Here is an 18966-nt window from a genome sequence, read left to right on the forward strand (position 1 = left end):
ATGTAATGATAGTGTAAAATAAGAAATTACATGAATGTAGTAAGTATATAGATAGATTATAGTAGTTAGATAGAAGGAAACGTATTTTAGTTATGTCATAAAGAGAAATTACCAAAATATGCAAGAGAAAGGAGGGGTATTTAGCTGAATGTCTGCATTCCAACAAAGAAACTAAATGTGACAAGTTAACACTCTTGAGATCAATTTTGTATTTTTTTAATTTTGGTAATGGAAATTTTGGTATCGTGTAACAGATTAAATATTAATCGAATATAGAAAATTTACAACTATACACGACATAGTACCGGGTTACTTTACTCGTCTGCAAATGGAGAGATACTTTTCCTGTGACGGTACCCTCAAGGGGTATTGAATCAGACCTTAATTTTGGTGACGGCCTCTTCGACCATGTTTTTTTTGAGTCGCTTGCGGCGTCGGCGGCCGGTGCCCTCCTCGTCCACCTCCACAGAGCCCAGAAAGGTGAGGCGGAAGACGGTTCCCGCGGGAGGACCAGCCTCTTCGGCGGCCTCGCTGCGCGGCGCGTACACCTCTTCGTACGCGGATGCCGCGTTGAGGTTGGCCGTGCTACCCGAATGATGATGTTGATTGGTTGCCTGAACGCATGCGTTTGCATCCTATAAACGATAATAATAAAAGGTGCCAACTGCCGCTCTGCTCGCCGGCGCCCTCTCGCCGGACATTGCGAAAGCGGGAAAATCAAAATGGAAAAAGTATAAACGTCAAAATGTCGGTCTCTCTCTTTTTTTAGTGACTATTTTGTTAAATTAATAATGACGATTAATTTCATTCGCTCTCTCTGTACACGTGCATGCATGCATATACTCTTGTACAATTCTTCATAAATGTGACGCTAAAAAATTAAAATAACTTTCGGTTTAAAGTAACCATTAAATCAAACCGAACAGAAGAGTCTTTCGTCCATTAATTCTCAAGTGTCCGTTTTTAAAAGTGGTAGTTGTTAAAAAATGCATTCCAAAATTAAGCAGCACGGCAGCGTACGAAGTATATTCAAGTATAAATGTGTGCAGAAAGAGCGTTGCGATTAATAAAAGTGAAGTCAATGAATCTGTATGCTGTTTTAACCGCCTGAGCGGCATGGCAATGAAAAAAAACATGGGTGATCGATAATAATATGTTTAGTAAAATCTCGATTAGTTAGTAGGGCAGCCGCGGTGGGCGAAAGTCGGCCTTTGTGAATCGGTAATGACTAAAAACATCACCGCATCCGCATGCCTGCATGACATTATCACCGTGCACTACAACTAGCGGTCACTACCCGTTACCGCTACCCGTCTCCGTATTCACTATAACAAGCCCACGCACTCGGATCGGATGATAATACACGATACCGCGTAGAGAATGACTTCTCTGAATTCAATAATTATTACTAAACAGTAGACGAAACACAATTATTTATCTTATTCACAAGTTTATGTTAGCAGATGTATTATGCATTTACATGTAAATTAACTTACATGCTAACCTTTATTGGCATAATGTATTGTATCATGTATTTAAACAGCTCTTATATGATAATTATCAAGAGATGTGTCATATTATTTACAATAAAATTATGTCCCTCCGATCCGAGCACTTGTTTCAAGCACGATAAGCATTAAAGCGCAGAACAGAAGAGAGAAGCCACTAAGCTGTTTCGAATGACAGTCAAATGATATTTAAAAAGCCCATGGAGAAAATATAATTATAATGAATATGGTCACTTATAAAATAATAATAAAAAGCATCAAGGCAATACCTAATAGAATATTATAATATTTCAGCATGCCAGGCAGATAACGGATGAATAAAAAAATGAATGCAGGTAAAACAGAAAGATGAGATTATAAAGAAAGTAATATCAATACAAGTCATTTATGTATTTACAAGGAGGGTAGACCCATCTGCAGAAAATAATTTGGTTTCGAATATTTTTGTATGTGATGTATTTAAAAAGCCACTGTATTTATTGTTAAAATGTGTTTTTTGATAGGTATAATTTTGAAATATGTGTAAGCATAAAATATGAAAACATGTCAAGATATCTAGAAAGGATTCTTGAACTGTAGTAAATTATGGCCGATGAAACGAAACAGTTACAGCTGACAAATAAAGACAAGTCTGTTTTTGAAATCAAATACAGAATATTTATAAAAATACATATCTCAACAAAACATATTATAATACTCTTATTTAAAACATTTATAATAGTTTGTATGGTAATAAAATTCAGAGATGATTTAAGTTGCATTATATTATTCAGGAAATAAATATTTTGATAATTGAGGCTACTATTTGCAAACAATCGTTGCTCGTTCCAATATTCGTGAAAAGTTAACCTTGAATGACGTTATGTAAAGAAAAATACACTTTAAATGAATTTTTAGACAGTAGCCTCAAACCCAGCTTTATTACGTACAAAATATCAAATCAAAATAACGCGAAACTTTCAAATGTGGCTTATTCCACAATCATTTAGTTTCAATATTCGTGAAAAGTTAACCTTGAATGACGTTATGTAAAGAAAAATACACTTTAAATGAATTTTTAGACAGTAGCCTCAAACCCGGCTTTATTACATACAAAATATCAAATCAAAATAACGCGAAACTTTCAAATGTGGCTTATTCCACAATCATTTAGTTTCAAAGACGGCTCGTTTCACGTTAGCCAATAGGAGTTCAGCTTTTGGGTCATGTGACTAACATTTTAGTGGTAGGTATATCATTGGTTGCATACTTGCATAGGTGGTTAATTCAAATTTGTTAAGTTGCAGAAACGGATTAGTCCAACTATCGCTTACAAAACCTGGCTTGATACAAACATTAAATGTAAATAGATTCTTTATTAACATTAAATTAAATAAGTTTCCCTTTATTTTCTATTTTAAATGTACTACACTATAAATGAACGTGTAAATCAAATACGTTAATCTTTTATTAGTCTGTAAAACATTTTATTGCATTTTGCTGCAAATTACGTTTTTGGGAATGAGCCGTGTTTGCAAATAGTAGCCTCAATTTATATGAATCTATAAAAATAGTATTAAGCATTTCTATTGGGGTTAGAAACTATTCGGAAGAGAACAGATATTGAATTTCAGGATCATACTAAACTATCCATAGAGGTTTAGTATAGCCCAGATCAGGCTGGGTAGTTTTATTAATTCACTATTATGTCTACATTTCTACAACAGTGGTATTACACAAAATGGTAATACAGTAAACCTATTAATGGGTTATTTTACTAATTACTACAAGATTATTGATGTGGAAAAAATAATTTCTCGCAATATTTAGACATCACATACAAAAACGTAATCGATGTTAGCTTCGTTTCCTTTTTAATTGAAGTGAAACAGGAATATGTACACGAGAAGCAAATTGGAAAGAGAAAGAAACATAAATGAGAGATATGATGGCAGATAGGTAAAAAAAGAGTGAGAGACAAACATTCCGGAGGATTTTGTGAGGTAGCCAATGAAACCAATGGCTGGCGGCAGGCAGGTGTCAGGCAACCAATCAGAACGCTCCCTCGGTCAGCTGACCGATGGCAAAGGCTCTGTGAAGGGGTGAGGGGGACACTGAAACAAAACTCTAGTGCAAAATACTCTACACTGATAATAATATTTTAATATTTATCGATATAATACATATGAATACAATAATAAGACTTGCAAACATAATAACCAAAACAATCCCGATTCACACAGACCGATGTTACGTACACGAGATCTTTTTCTGAGATTCAGTTTGATACAAAATGTGGCTATGTCCCAGTACATAATTAAAAGATTCACTGTAACTATTTTTAGTAAGCACGCATGTTTTTTGACTATTTCAAAAAGTCATCAGGCATGCAAATAATCAAATCACTATTAGGAAAGAGATGAATGTTTTTCTATTGATTAGTTACTTATGCAAGAAATTCTATTCTATGTTTCCATTCTGCATGATTTTACTATAACATTATGATATAGGTATTTAGGTACATATATATTTTGACTGATTATGGAAATGAAAGATATTTTGTTATTACATAATCAAAAATCTGTCTAATATAATATATTGAGTACAATTTTAAACTAAAATAAGTCTATAAAACTAAAGTATTATGATATAGGTACCTATTGGACTAATTTTGAAAGGGCTTATAATGCATGAAGTTATATGGGCCACTAATGAGTTCATGACAGCGATTTAAAAAGTCCTCAACCAGGGGTGCATAATGAAATTTGACGAAGGTACAACATATTCAGAAACTGTTACAATTAACATTGATAGCAACAGTAAGACGGCATATTTATCACTGGACAGACAAAAATAATCAAGTTTTTGTAGAATTTTATTAAACAAAGCAATATTTTTCATAATATTTGTATGAAATGAAAATGACTATTCTTATTCATTTTATATGGATACATTCCATATTTGAATTAAGAATTTATAGTATTCGACTAAATTGTCAAGAAGTACAATAGAGAATTGAAAGGAAAAAAGGTTTAAGAACATTTCCATACAAATAAAAAGATAGACGACAATATTATGCAATTAAATACATCAGTCTATTTTAGTTACATATCCAGTAAAGTTATGATTGAAAAATGTAAGTGTTCCAAAGCAGTACAAAACAAATACACTCTATCCCATGAAATATTGTATACCATATTTTATGCCATATACCACCCAATAGAAAAACACATCATTTTAATTCAATACTTAAAATTATATATGAACATTTAGAGCAGACAATTTCGTCCTGGTATAACAGATATAAAAAGAAAAAAAATCTTCATAGGGACTAAGTATTTCATTTATGTAGTCGTTTAGAGAAATGAATGAGAGATCTGACCTTTATCCGACTGACTGCTTCCTCGGCTTGCAGCATCCGAGTGGCTTTTGTCGGTTGACCTTCGCACACCAGCTGCGTGGAGCCCAAATACCGGGCTCGGAAAAGTACTCCTTCTATCAGGACTGCAGGATCATGACCAGCTAAAAATATAAACAAACATAATCAAATAAAATGTCAGAAAACATTGAAAATCAGGCATTCACGATGTGAGTATTTAGATATAGGAATATACAATGTGTCACCGTGCCATTTGGATGGTTGAACGCACCATGCATCTTCAGCATTCAACGCAAAGCATGTTTGAGAGTGCATACTATTTATATCCAACATCACGTAGAAGTTCAAAAGCCAATTATATCATCAATAAAATATAGAAACTGAATCTGATTCGTTGGTATATTTAAATGTTTTAAATAACTGAAAATGATAAAATTTTATACAAGCCAAAGTAAAGCATTGATAAAAAAATAAGTAGTGAATATTAAAAGAGTAGTCCAGAAATGTCGTCACACAATTTTAGTTATTTTTTAACCCCACCACTATCACACCTTTACCCTATTAATTAAATTACGTCACATTTTTAAAATCGTTAAAAATGTATTACATGAGGTTATATATATTTTATTTGTTTCCGACGTTATCTATCCTCCCATCAAAATCATCACATTATCTCAGTACCCCATTAGGGTGTGACGTCATATATGGACGACCTCCTAAGTGGTGATTTTGCTTGTGCGATGACCACGTAGCAGGTGGGTGTATTTGTTCAAAGCATTCGGTGCGATTATCGCACAAGTAAAATTACTGCCATTTGAATGTACATATTCAATTTTTTTTGTGATCATAGCATTAGTAAAATAGTGACATCTATTTAAATTCATTATACCTATGTAATGAATGAGATTTTATTTGAAAATATCCAACAAGATGAACATAATATTATGATGTATTAGTTTTGTGTAGTGTAGACATGAAATGGCAAAGTGTAAGTGCACCAGAAAACAACCTACAAGTGAAATCTATAGAATATTAAATTTGTGATATGTTGTTAAAAGATTTGTGCGATATTTACTAATGCATTTATGTTGAAAACTGTCAAATTGTACAAGAGTGAATACCTACAAACAAACACACCACAAATAAATGAGCGCTTTGGAAACAAAAACGGCAGTCTCCATTTTCGCAATATGTTGGTGAGTCATTAAAAATGTCTTACATCTTTCTTATAAATATAATTTCTGAAAAAAAAGTTTTATAAGATGTTATATATTATTAGTATACAAACATTTCAAAATACTTTTTTCAGAAATTATATCTATAAGAAAAATGTAAGACATCTTTAATGACTCACCAACATATTTCGAAAATGGAGACTGCCATTTTTGTTTCCAGAGCCTTCAAATATAGATCTAAATCGCCGATGGCTTAAAGAATGAAAATGTGTTATATATGTGAGGTGATTTAACAATAAGATTGTGCACAAAAGATTGAATACTAAATTTCAATATTTTTATTCCTAATGTAGGGAGAATCAGATTAACTTGCATTTATAAATAATATCCGTGTATGGCGTGAATATATTGATTAATCGAAAAACATCAATTTTCAGTGTAGCTACTTGTAAGGTTCGTTTTGTGTGGTAAATCAGGAATGTTTTTAAATTTTAGTTTGTTAAGAATTTACAAACATTTTACTGACATTTAAAAACATCCAAAAACGTATAACCTGATTTACCACAGAAAACCAAATGTACAAACAACTGCCCTGAGAATTGATGTTTTTCAACTAATCAATATATTCTTGTCATATACGGATATTGGCTATGGAACCATAGACTTTTGAGCTTGTAAATGAATATAATATGTACTGCATTACAATCGTGTTAGTATAATATTGATTGCTGTCATTCAGTTCAAAGAATTTCAGCACGTACAGGCATAAAATATAAACATAATAGCGGTGTTGTTGGTAGAACAGCCATCTAACCGCGAGTATAAGATTGATTCCAGCACATCTATTCTATACACAAGACTGCTTTCGGCCGCTACGGCAGCAATCTAGGGTAGATTTCAATCGAAGTATTAGCACTTATTGTAACAATTATAATAAGTTAGCCGTCTAAACAGTCAAAACTGTCTATCTCGCTCTAAAATTTACCACAGCCAAAAGAGGAGCGGTTTAAACATAGCACTTATTGTAACAATTACAACTAACTTATTGTAATTGTTACAATAAGTGCTAATATTTCGAAACAAAAAATACAAACCTACCTGAGATAACTGCCGTAGCGGCCGAATTCAGTCTTGTGAATAGAATAAATGCGCAGGTCTGGTAAAATTTCAATGCATGTTTGGTTCAGAGCAATACCCAATGGGTTGGGCGAATGGCTAACAACAATTAAACCTTGCAATTTAATCTTGACTCTATTTAGGCCTATACACTCTGCTTAGGAGTGAAAATGACGTAGACTGGCTGAATACATAATGAGAGTATGTTTTAATGAACTAATAAAACTGTTTTTATTTATTCTTTAAAAATTGAGTCATCGACACAAGAATTTAATAAATGTTCAATTTGGTATGATTAGTTAACGACACCGAGTATTGAGAAAGTGATTATAATATAAATTATGTTTTTATTAAAAGAAGCATTAGGAAAAAATAATATAATAAGATATGGTGCTCTTAAATGATGAAGAAATTGATGACAATAAGCTTTTGCGGCGATAGGTAAAACTCATTATTGGTTACTCACCAAAAATTTTGTTCCAAGGTTGGAGAATGGAAAAAAAATATAAAATCGAGTTAAACAATAATATTTAAAACAATATAAGTATTTGGTACTTGTTAAATAAAATATTTATCATCACTTAATTCAATTTAAAAAGAGATATTATCTTATTTACCTTCTTTGTTCTTGCCTTTCTTTTTTCCGTCTTTATCCTGTAAGCAAAAAATTAAAACGAATATTAAGAAATGCCACTTGGAAATGTTGATTACATCAGGATATTAATTGTTATTATTTCAAATTCCACAACATACCTATTGTGTAAATAACTATTATCAATTATATTTAATATCAACTATTTGTTAAACATAAAATTAAAAGAAAATAACCATTGGAAATAAAATATATAAAAAGTGTGTATGTAATGAATTATGGAATCTGAAACAATAAGCAACATCCAAAAGTTTATTGATAATAATTTCCAGATTGGACAATCTGCAAAGCATACACAGTAAAATATTTTATCGATAGCTACAAGGTATTCATAATATTCTAGAAAAAATGTTTAAATGTAATTTTATTATTAAGGAGATCGTATATTTACATGGAAAGATTTTCGAAACAAAAACTGTCAACAGTGTTGTTAAGAAAAAAACTACTTTACGAATGCAAGATTGATAATGTTATAAAATAAAATGCATAATGCTTTGATAGTAGTTGTCATCAAACTTGATATAAAATGCACATAATAATGATACGTCAGAAATTATTATGATGCATGCAATGTTGACGACATACAATCATTTTTGGCTAGCTAATAATTTATTATTCAGAAATACATTGCAAGAGTATGATTGTGCAAATTCAATGACCAAGGGCCAAATTCAAAAATGTTAACACTATACAGAACTAATTATGAACTTTATGCATAGTTCAGAAAAACTATTCATAACCATGGCAACGTTGCTTTTGACTATCAAAAGTATTTTTTAAATTCTAATTTTCTGTGGGATTTTTTTAAATATTTTTTAATTGACATACAATGGTAAAAGTATGACAACTAAACAGTGTAAATTGAATAACTATAAACCATCATCATCAGCCAGATTTGATCCACTGCTAGATGAAGGCCTCTCTTCTTTCCCTTCTTTGCTGCAACCAAGAAACTTTTTGAATTCGTCGATCCAGCAGTTGTTCATTTGCTGAGTGACTTGTTCAGTCCATTTTATCTGCTTGGCGACTTACATCACATTGCATAGTCTTGTCTGCCTCTATATCCATTGGTTTCTCGTGCGGTCTTTCTGCGTTATGCCCAACAAGCACCTTTCTATGCCACATTGGACTACTCACAATTTTTGGATTTTTCTAATACATGAGCATTGGTAGCACACATTGGTTGAACACTACGCTTAAGACACAATGAGAGGTCATTTTTAAAGATAGGTAGGTACTATTCAGGCACCCAAATGCGTTTTTTGCCGGTTTGGTTCAGCAAGCCTTCTTGTCATACATACCACTGTCAATTGACATTTGTTAACTGAGATAGACGTAGTTGTTGAACCAATCAAAAATTATTAGTTAATAGGTTTAAGCTTTAAATAATCTAATAGTTGCTTAATTAGTGGTTAATTGATAATGTCGTAAAACAGTTTTCAAAAATTAATTAAAATTTACGAAAAATCAGAATTTTAAAAATACCATCACTTTTGATCACACAAAACGAAGCGACGTTATCATGTCAATTATTATTTTGCTAAACTGTCAACTGTGCAACGAGTTCATAATAATTTAGTTTAACATAATGTCGATATCTCTGCATTTGGCCATTAAATATTTTTTGTTCCAGTACTAATACTAGTAAGGGAAAAGAACAAAAAAATATACTAAAAGATGAAGGCCTTGATCAAATTGATTAATTATAAATATCGGGATAGTCAGTAATTATTCGTACTAACAAGAACTGCCTATACCAAATGCTATATTTGTTTTTTTTTTTTAAATATAACTTGTACGCTGACCTTATGAAGTAAATTTTGATTATCCACTTCTAAAATAACAGTAGAAAATATCAATTACAATTAGTTGATAATATTTATATAACAAGATAAATAAATATATATATTTATAATATAATACAAATTGGTTTACATAAGTGAGTCAAAGACAATATAATTCTAATGATTCAATATAGGTAGGTGTATCAAAACACATGCAATATTTTTTTGAAGCGATAATTACATGCCAGTGCATTAGTTTACAGAAGACGGTAGACAAGAAATGTAGGGTGAAGGACACATGCTTTATTAATAAATGGTAGTGAGAGGAGTAGATATTTATGGAAGTAGGAATTTTGGATGATATTTTATGAACGATTACATGTAAATTGTACGTAAAACATTTCACCGTGGCACAGTTCGCCGTGAGCTTTCTTATCGGAAAGAGATGACAGTATACTCGTGGCGAAGAGTGGAGGTGGGCTCTTAAGACCTGCTATAAATAGTGCACACTAAATTTCGTCAGTCATACGTATTTGTTTTCATTGAAATAAGACTACAATTTACAGATAGTGTTGGTTAGTTTTTAAAATTTAATTAAACTCTGCGACAACCTAGCCATAATAGATAATCATCAAAAAATAATATATAAATATCTAAAATTATGCAATTAAATACTACATAACTTTGGATTTTTTATCTATTATAGTTTGGTTTAGGCACGGCTCACAGTATTTAAAAAAAATGAACCAACAATATGTGAATGAAAAAGTGTGCATAATTTTGTCGTATCGTCCAAAGTATACCAAAACTATTACATATAACTTGAATTAAGTAGAGTTAAATTGATTTTTAAAAACTAAAAAACACCATCGGCTTTAAACTGTAGTCTTAGTTCAATAAAAATAAATACATATAACTAAAAAATTTTATGTGCACTATTTATGGTGGATCTTGACAGCCTATCTCCACCCTTCACTACTGCCGTATACTATGCGGCCTCCAATTTTATTAGATTCAATATGAACATTAATTCAATTTTCATAGTTGATTTTTGCAAAATTCATGAATTCAAGAATGAAAACCTAACCTAACCTAACAAATAATCCAGTATATCGTCTATTTTCAAAATTTGTTTGCTGCTGGTTTCCTGTAAAGTGTAAACGTAAACCGACAAGAACTGTGTTTTAATTAGACATGAATTTTATCTCAGTACCTACTTAATTAATTATATTCATTCTAACCATGTCCGATTCTAATAGGATCATAAATATGGGGCTCAACAGAGTGGAGATTTGCATTAACAGATTTTCTTTTTACAAGAAATGGATGTCAGCCACTTGCTCAACCTATTAGGTCCATACTCTGACTCATACACAAATCGAAAAACAATTTGTGTACTTGTCAGACCCAGGATTCGAACCAGAGACCCACGACACTATAGGCCGATCGTTAAGCTGCGCGGCCATCGTGGGTACTACTATACAACCCCAAAGAGGTTGAACGGTCTTTAATATACAGCCATATATTTCTGATACAACATTTCACGGTGAAGTGTGATACGGCGAACTACATACGTACAAGTTTCCGCACACGCCTATGAACCCGATTACGAATTAAAAGTTTTTTGAATAATAAAATGCCTAATTCTTGTCAAATTTGGGATCACAGAGATTATCAATATAATTTTTTATCGTGAATATTTTACAAAAATTATCTCGTAATAAATTATACTAATGGTTTTATAAATGCGTTTAAAAATTAGTAAATGTAAAAAATCCTAACACCACTGCACAGTTATGTACCGAAATATGACTATATTCTAAAACATTAGAGCGAGAGGTTTAAAAGAATACTATTTTATGTAACAAAAATACTTTATGCAGTCATCAAATATTTAAAATAACTATAAAGGATAATAAGGCTTCAAAACAATATGAATAGATTATCTACAACGTTTAAGGAGTGTCCAGGATCATGGTTTGAAAATACGATAAAAACTCAATTTTGACCTACGACGAGCACGTGGGCCGTTAATGTATATTATTATTTACATATACCTACATAATAATATTATCTGCTTTATGGTTGACCATAAACAATGTGACACAATTTTCAGCATTTTTCAATCAACTATGTCATTTGTCAAAAGAAAAGTGTTGAAAAGTATATTTATTATTGGAATTGTGATGCATCACATTTTCTACAACCCTCCCTAACCATTTCATTACAAAACATCACATTATATCAGACGTCCCCTTTGAAGAAACCAACCGATCACATGTCACCATGTGCATATGATGGTCTGCTAATTGAATGAGAAAAGTACCTAAGTATATGATTTTATTTTACATTGTTAAGTATGTAGACTAATAATTAGAATTAATATACTTTCAGTTTTCTGATGTATGTTACAACAGCGGGGAACTATCTGTTCCTAAGAGACGAGCATAGTTAGGCGTTAGAGATGAAGAGCTCTTCGAGGTGTTACCGTGGTAAATTAATAGGACTTGGAACGGATGAAGAGGAGGGCGAAGGGGTTTACCTTTTTGTGCTTAGCATTAGCGTCAGTGGCGTTGGTGTCGATTGCAGCGGGCGGGTCGGTTTCAGTTTCGACTTGGCTACGATTCCTGGCAGAGGGGGGAGAGGGCGGGGTCGGGGGTGGCGATGTGGATGGGAGCAGCGGTATAGGAAGGGGCGGAGTGGAGGGGGAAACGACAGCCGCCGAGTTCCCGTTTCCATTCCCGTTTCCGCTCACTCCTTTCCTCCACCCCTACAAAAGCAACAACCGCTCACCAACAAAAATCCCGCAGACCACAAACCGATTTCATCATCAATCTTTCCACATATCTGTCAGATATAATCTTTACTTTCTACAGGAAAGATGTGATGTGTAAAGTTTCTGTCAATTAAATTACAGATTTTACTGTTTTTTTTTTAATAATATCAAAAGCATATTGGTTGTCAATTCAAGTCTGCAAGCTGCATGCAGTCTATTCAATAAACATTAGTGCTTTGTTTCAAATTTTGTGGGAGGTCAAATTTATCATATTATTCCATGAATATGATGAAAGTCTTTTTTTCAACATCAATCAGATAAATTGCGATTTATTTACTGGTAACCAACAATGCATCAAATTTCGGGAAGCAAACAACTTGCTATCAATAAAAACAATGTTTTTATATGTTGTCATATTTTTGAAAGATATGCCCTGTAGAAAAGCCATTACAAATTCCACGAAAGAAAAATAATTGATTTACCAAAATTTTCGTATCACTTTAAAATTGAAAATCATTTTAAATAGTTTTTATGTAACACCTTTTCAGTGCAGAACTGCTTTTGGTATGTAATAAAGGTTGTATATTATATCTCAATCAACTCTCAATTATTGAAATATAGGATATCAGGAGGGTAAATAGGATTCATTTGTAAAGCTATGTAAAAACACATTACCTTATATTTAGAAAGAGACAAGCTATACCAAAACAACACTGGGCGAGGTGAAAAATACAAATGCAGTGTATACATGACTATACTCTTAGAAGAAGAACATACAGAATGCACACGATAGGGAACACTCAGGAAAGAAATAATTTTGGACATTTATAGAATATTTCGTGGACTTTATAACGACCTTGAATGATGAGGACTTTTATTAATGACATATACAGTGTAGTAGTGCCCTGGCTTACATAAATAGGCAGGTTTCAGTATTGTTTAGCGCTTAGCCGAACTGTAAATGTGAAAACTCCCATTGTATTTATAACAATGATCCTGTTGACAGAATCATACGGCTAGTTTATACACAGTATCTATACAACTAACACAATTACTATTTATCAGCATTATCTTTTTCCTATTGTTTGTTTATTGATGATGGATTGTCTTAACAATGTACTAATAACATCATGTCTAATGTGTGATAGTTTATAAGAAAAACATCTAAATAGATATCTAAAGAATAATACTATTTCAAATATTGTCATAAATATATTTCATACTAACTTCAACACGATGAATTATTTAAGATTTTCATGATAATATAATTTATTATTGTTATGTAATAATAGTATTAAACATACATCTAATTAGCTAAATAATTACAAAAAAAAAAAACTACATTACATCTCTATATTATGAAATATTTGAAAGTTTAGAAATATTATGAAAAAGATGTTTCTAAGGCCATCCGCTCACGTGAATACTCAAAAAAGACCGAAACCGAAGAGATGTGACATGCTAGTCTCCTGGTCTCTCAGTTTCCAATCACCCATAAAACAGTGATACCAATATCAGTAGATTCGATGAAAAATCATATTTTCTTACCAAAATTGGTAGCACTGAACTGAACTAAACAAGTCAATACGTCAAAATCTAAAGATGGGCGAACTGATTTTTAATTTAAAATATGTGGCAGATGTTGAGAAATACTCCTGAATGCATAATTACAGGCTGCCAGAATATTCCCGTAAAGATATTACGATAAAAGCTTAGAATGAAGTAGGAAAGACAATGGTTTTGACAGTTTGAGGTTATGAGATTATTAGGTTTCAGTAGCGCCGTGTGCGGAGCATTAGTCACTGGCCAGTTTATGAGTTCCATCAGCAACCAGTTTGTCGGGTTTTAGTTTCTGCGTGAGCCGATGGCCTTAATCCTAGACTGCCTGATATATTGATTTTATTTATTGTAAAATAAACAAAATATTGAATTTATATTTGATTATTTATTACTGGAGTTACAATGGAGTTGTTAATAATGTAATAGTAATTTATTGAATTACAAGGTTAGAGTTTCAATCCATCAACGTTTGAAACAATAGAAAAAATGTGTCACACAATCTAAAACTATGTTCTGTATAAACGAAACGGAAGCAAGAGACAGCGAACGAAAATGTCTAAAGCATCTTCTGAAATGCTTGCGTCCTCATTTTGAGTACTGTGTTAATATATATAAATATAATATTATGTGAGACTGCATTTGAAACATAAAGAAGTAGCACCACACCAAAAAAACCGGAACCGAAAAGGTCCAAAAGAAAAACAAACCAAAACCAATAAAAGGTGCGACAAAAACCAATGTAAATCAATAACATGTAGACCAACTTGAGGAATACACCCACACCGAAGTGCATGCAATAGATCTCGACAAATAAACACAATAATAATATGTAAAAATAAATAAATAAATAATAAAGTAAAGCGGTTGTAATTGCGGCCATTTTGAGGTTACCTTGTCATCGTAAAAGCCCTGGTCGTCGGTTCGCTGCTGACCCAACAGCCTGTCAGTTTCCAAATCTGTATCTGCTTCATCTGAAATTGTTTTGAATTGTTTTTGTTAAACTATTGCATTTTCAAAGAAAATAATTTATAAAATTATGTACCTACCATTATAATGGAGGGAATCATACAATATTTTGTATTGCTTGGATTTGTAACTTTAGACAAATTAATGTTTTCTATGTTGCCAGCATTGAATGCATTGTTGGCATATATAAAAGACAATTGCGGCCCACTATTGATATCATGCTTTACAGTTATTTGCAAGAGTTCATCTGAATAATGATTTTTGAAGAATGAAAGTTATCTTTATCTCAGTGTACATGTGGGAATGGTGTTAAAAATAAACATGGATTTTGGAATTACATGCAACTTATTTAATCATTAGCCAAGGGTTTCCGTTAACATTATAATTAATATGGTACAATTACAGATTTATATAAACCTTTACAAACTTGTTTTTAGTTTGATGTTTGATTTTGGCTATTGCACTATTATGAAAACTAAAGATATATTATCATTGTCATAGTTTAATTATCTTCCTGACAGAAATAGAAGCGATGAAGTCTTTAATAATTTCTTTAAAAGTGTTTAAATTCTTGTTCATTCAATTAATTTATTTTTATAAATAATCAATTTATTGCAGGCATTACAATATTATGTCCACATATTAAAAATTTGCACCCCGAAGATTGTCAAACTGTGTATTAGAAGCATAATTTATTTCTATTGTGACGATTGTCTTATAGTTTAACATTTTGAATGAAAAATATGTACATATAATTATATACATACTTAATTAATCTACACAATAAGCACATGGCCATATTTTTGTGCTAAATTATTTTAGATTTATATGAGTAAGATCCATGAGTTCTAGCGGTAGTTTTATCAATTAATTTATCCTGTTCGAATAATCTTCAACTTTTTAATTCAGAATTGTGAGCAGATCACTCATGACTTCGAATAGATATTTATTTCAAACACATTCACAATCAAAATAATTTTGGAAATCACAGGCCGAAACTGATTCTAGATATTTTATAGTTCTATCATAAATATTGATTATCAAGTGAAGCGCCTAGTTTCAAAACCCCCTAAAAAGATTTTATATAGTTTTGAGAAAACTGAGAATAACTCATATCTATTAAATCTATGTATTTATTATTTGATTCATACATTCCAAAGAGTATTTTGTTTAATATCTTTTACTCACTTTTAGCATATTTTACTACGAGAATAAATTAAAAATCAAATGATTTTTATTTTAGGGGACTATGAAACTTACCTATCATTTTAGGTGGTTCTGAAACTCACATAATATTATTATAGCAATGCATGAAGAAATTGCCAAAAATGTCTGTCTCTTGGTTATTTTTATAGGAGAAAAAATAAATGTGGTTGGTAAAAGTTAAAAACGTTAATGTTTACAACATAAAATTTATTGAATATACATAATTTAAAAACACCTCAGATATATCCCTACTAGAAAAGACCTTTTTTTTTGAAAAAAATATGTCCGACGGGACTCGAACCTATAACCACTGGATTCGCACCAGCGCGATTGGCTTATTTATCCATTTCAGGGGTATTTGAAAAGCACACCCGACCATTTTAGCGGGTTTTGAAATTTACCCTAATTTTTATCATAGATATTGACGGTTTTTAGCGTTTTTTAAAGCTCAATCTTTGGCCATCATATAAGTAACAAAAATATCTATCTAAATACATATCTAAGTCAAAATTGTTCAGAAACCGTTTTAGGGGGATTTGAAACTAGGCGCTTCAAGTGTTCATCAAATTTAATGAGATAAAATAGACTCCTGATTTCATAAATAAATTTAATGGTTATTTTGTTTAAGTAACATGTAAAGGAAAACTAGACAGGGATAAATATACACCGCCAGAGATACGCCGGGTATTAATAATAAAATTCACATTTGCGGTAAACTCACCAAGTACACATCATTATTACTACCATATGAATGCAAACTTCACGTAGACAGATCCAGTTTACCTCTAGTTATTATTTTATAGCTAACTCATGGAAATCGAATTATTAAAAATTATTTACCTTCGTCTCCGCTAGTCGGTTTTCTTTCAGTCGATTCAATACTTTCCCTTGATGTGTCACGCCTTCTAGAAACAATGAACATCATTAAACCGAGCCAATATAAACAAAAAACATATCTGCCTGACGAACAGAAACTAAATAATTGAAATTCTACTAGCTAAATAAAATCTGTTCAAAGCAGAGCAATCAAAGTGCATGCATACATATCAATGACATTGATAGGGAGCTACTCAATTACGCCATCAGGCAGATAACAATGTTTGACTGATAATACTCAATATAGTTACACTTTTAATAAGGTTTATCTAATATTATTATGAATTAACTTTAACAATTACATTTATTAAGTTTATCATCAGTATTTAATCCATAAATATAATCGACTGAGGGTAATTCAATAAAAATTTATGGATAATCAATATCTTTAACATTTCTCACTTTACTTAAAGTCCGGTTCGGATTGATCGAGTAGTTTAGTCGAGTGGCAAGTGATTTAGTTACCACTAAATGATTTAGTAACTAAAAAGTGTCCGAACACAGTAGATTAGTGAGTGACGTGTAAAATGAACAGAGCACAACGTAACAAAGCAAAAATAAATAATTCAGTAACTATTTTTTTATTCAACGAATAATTCACAAGATTTAAAAATGTAACATTCTTTTTGTTGAACATACATAATTTAAAAACACTTCTGAGAAATATATAACCAATAGAATTTTTTTTCTTATAAAAATACGACACCCAGTAGGATTCGAACCTGCGTGATGAATCTGATTCGAAGTGTTTTCAAATTATGTATGTTCAAAAAATTAATAAGTTAATAACTTCATTTATAATGGCTATATAAGAAGAATTGGAGGATGAAATTCTACAACTAATGAACTCGACTAAGGATAACGTATTCAGACTTGTCTTGTGGCTTGTTTAGTATTTAGTGAGAGGTGGTGGGGGTCGCTATTCGACCGAAAAATTAGAACAAAATGAATTGACTTGACTAAATGATTTTACTAAATTACTCGACTAATTCGAACCGGCCTTAACTGGTGTTGACTTCATACGTACATCGGCCCTAAACAAATTATACAATTAATATTTGTTTGAAACTCAATGCATGTCCAACATTGCTATGAACAAACTAAGCAAACGGAAGAAATTCTTAGACATAGGAAATAATCCCACCTTGGTAACCAGAGAGCTGGTGTGGGAGGATCAGGGACAGCCCTCACAGCCGGCTGTGGAAGTGCTCTGGCTCTCCGCAGTGCCAATCGGATGTCTCTCAATGCAGCTGCACAGGCCGGCGCTTCGGCCCCGCTCGTCAAGCCCACTCCGTTGCCTCCCAAATTGTTCACAACTCGATCGCCTCGCTCTCCTCGGTGAGCTTCAGGAGCTGGAGGCGGGGGAGCCACCGACCATCTACTCGCTGTAATATTATTGTTACCATGACCCATACAGCAAGAAAATGTTTATATCTCCATAAGAATGGTCTATGCGAGTTCAACACTATATTATACAATTGTCTGAATCAACCCACTCTATCTATACATATACAACTTGACACTAGGGATACAATCCGAAACAGGATTTTCCATTCCACAGTAGCATATTGATGTAATGATGTTATGAGCTGTCTCCAGTCTGTCTGCATACGAGATATAGTCAAGATATTATGACAGTTCTAGAATAATAATGCTATGTTTCAATTCATAAGAACATTTGAAATAAAACTAAAGTTATGACAAATAATTTTATGCATTGTGATACGCTGGCTTTACAGAAAAGTCATTAACATTTTAGCATTTGTGACTCCACTTTCTATCAACATAAATACATTATCTGAGAATTTTTGAATAGAATTCGAATCAGACATTCAACTCAAAGACTTTATATAAGACCTATCTTCTCAGACAAAAATATCCCTATTTTCAAAATCACGGCGTATTGTTGGCACATACATATATAAATGTGAACAACTATTTTCAAGGATGAAGCACACAAAGTATACAATAATTAAAACATTTAACAGG

General features: G+C 32.0%; 1 protein-coding gene across 9 annotated transcripts in view; it reads right to left on the minus strand.

Moving 5' to 3' along the window:
* LOC147072527 (uncharacterized) overlaps nt 1–18966 on the minus strand; it is a 454455-nt gene that overhangs the window by 8617 nt on the left and 426872 nt on the right. Inside the window, exons 13-19 of one of the 9 annotated variants that reach the window (XM_085946926.1) lie at nt 18122–18362; nt 16942–17003; nt 14821–14900; nt 12136–12363; nt 7775–7811; nt 4870–5009; nt 381–635 (exon numbers count right to left, since the gene is read on the minus strand). In XM_085946926.1, the coding sequence (XP_085803052.1) occupies nt 381–635; nt 4870–5009; nt 7775–7811; nt 12136–12363; nt 14821–14900; nt 16942–17003; nt 18122–18362 (1043 nt within the window). Of the gene's footprint in view, nt 1–380; nt 636–4869; nt 5010–7774; nt 7812–12135; nt 12364–14820; nt 14901–16941; nt 17007–18121; nt 18363–18966 lie in introns of all 9 variants that reach the window. The other 8 variants (XM_085946927.1, XM_085946925.1, XM_085946932.1 and 5 more) reach the window with 8 other exon arrangements.

This window comes from Rhyacophila brunnea, unplaced genomic scaffold, assembly GCF_057557595.1.
Source record: "Rhyacophila brunnea isolate RB1 unplaced genomic scaffold, BYU_Rbru_1.0 scaffold_2, whole genome shotgun sequence".
NCBI lineage: Eukaryota > Metazoa > Arthropoda > Insecta > Trichoptera > Rhyacophilidae > Rhyacophila > Rhyacophila brunnea.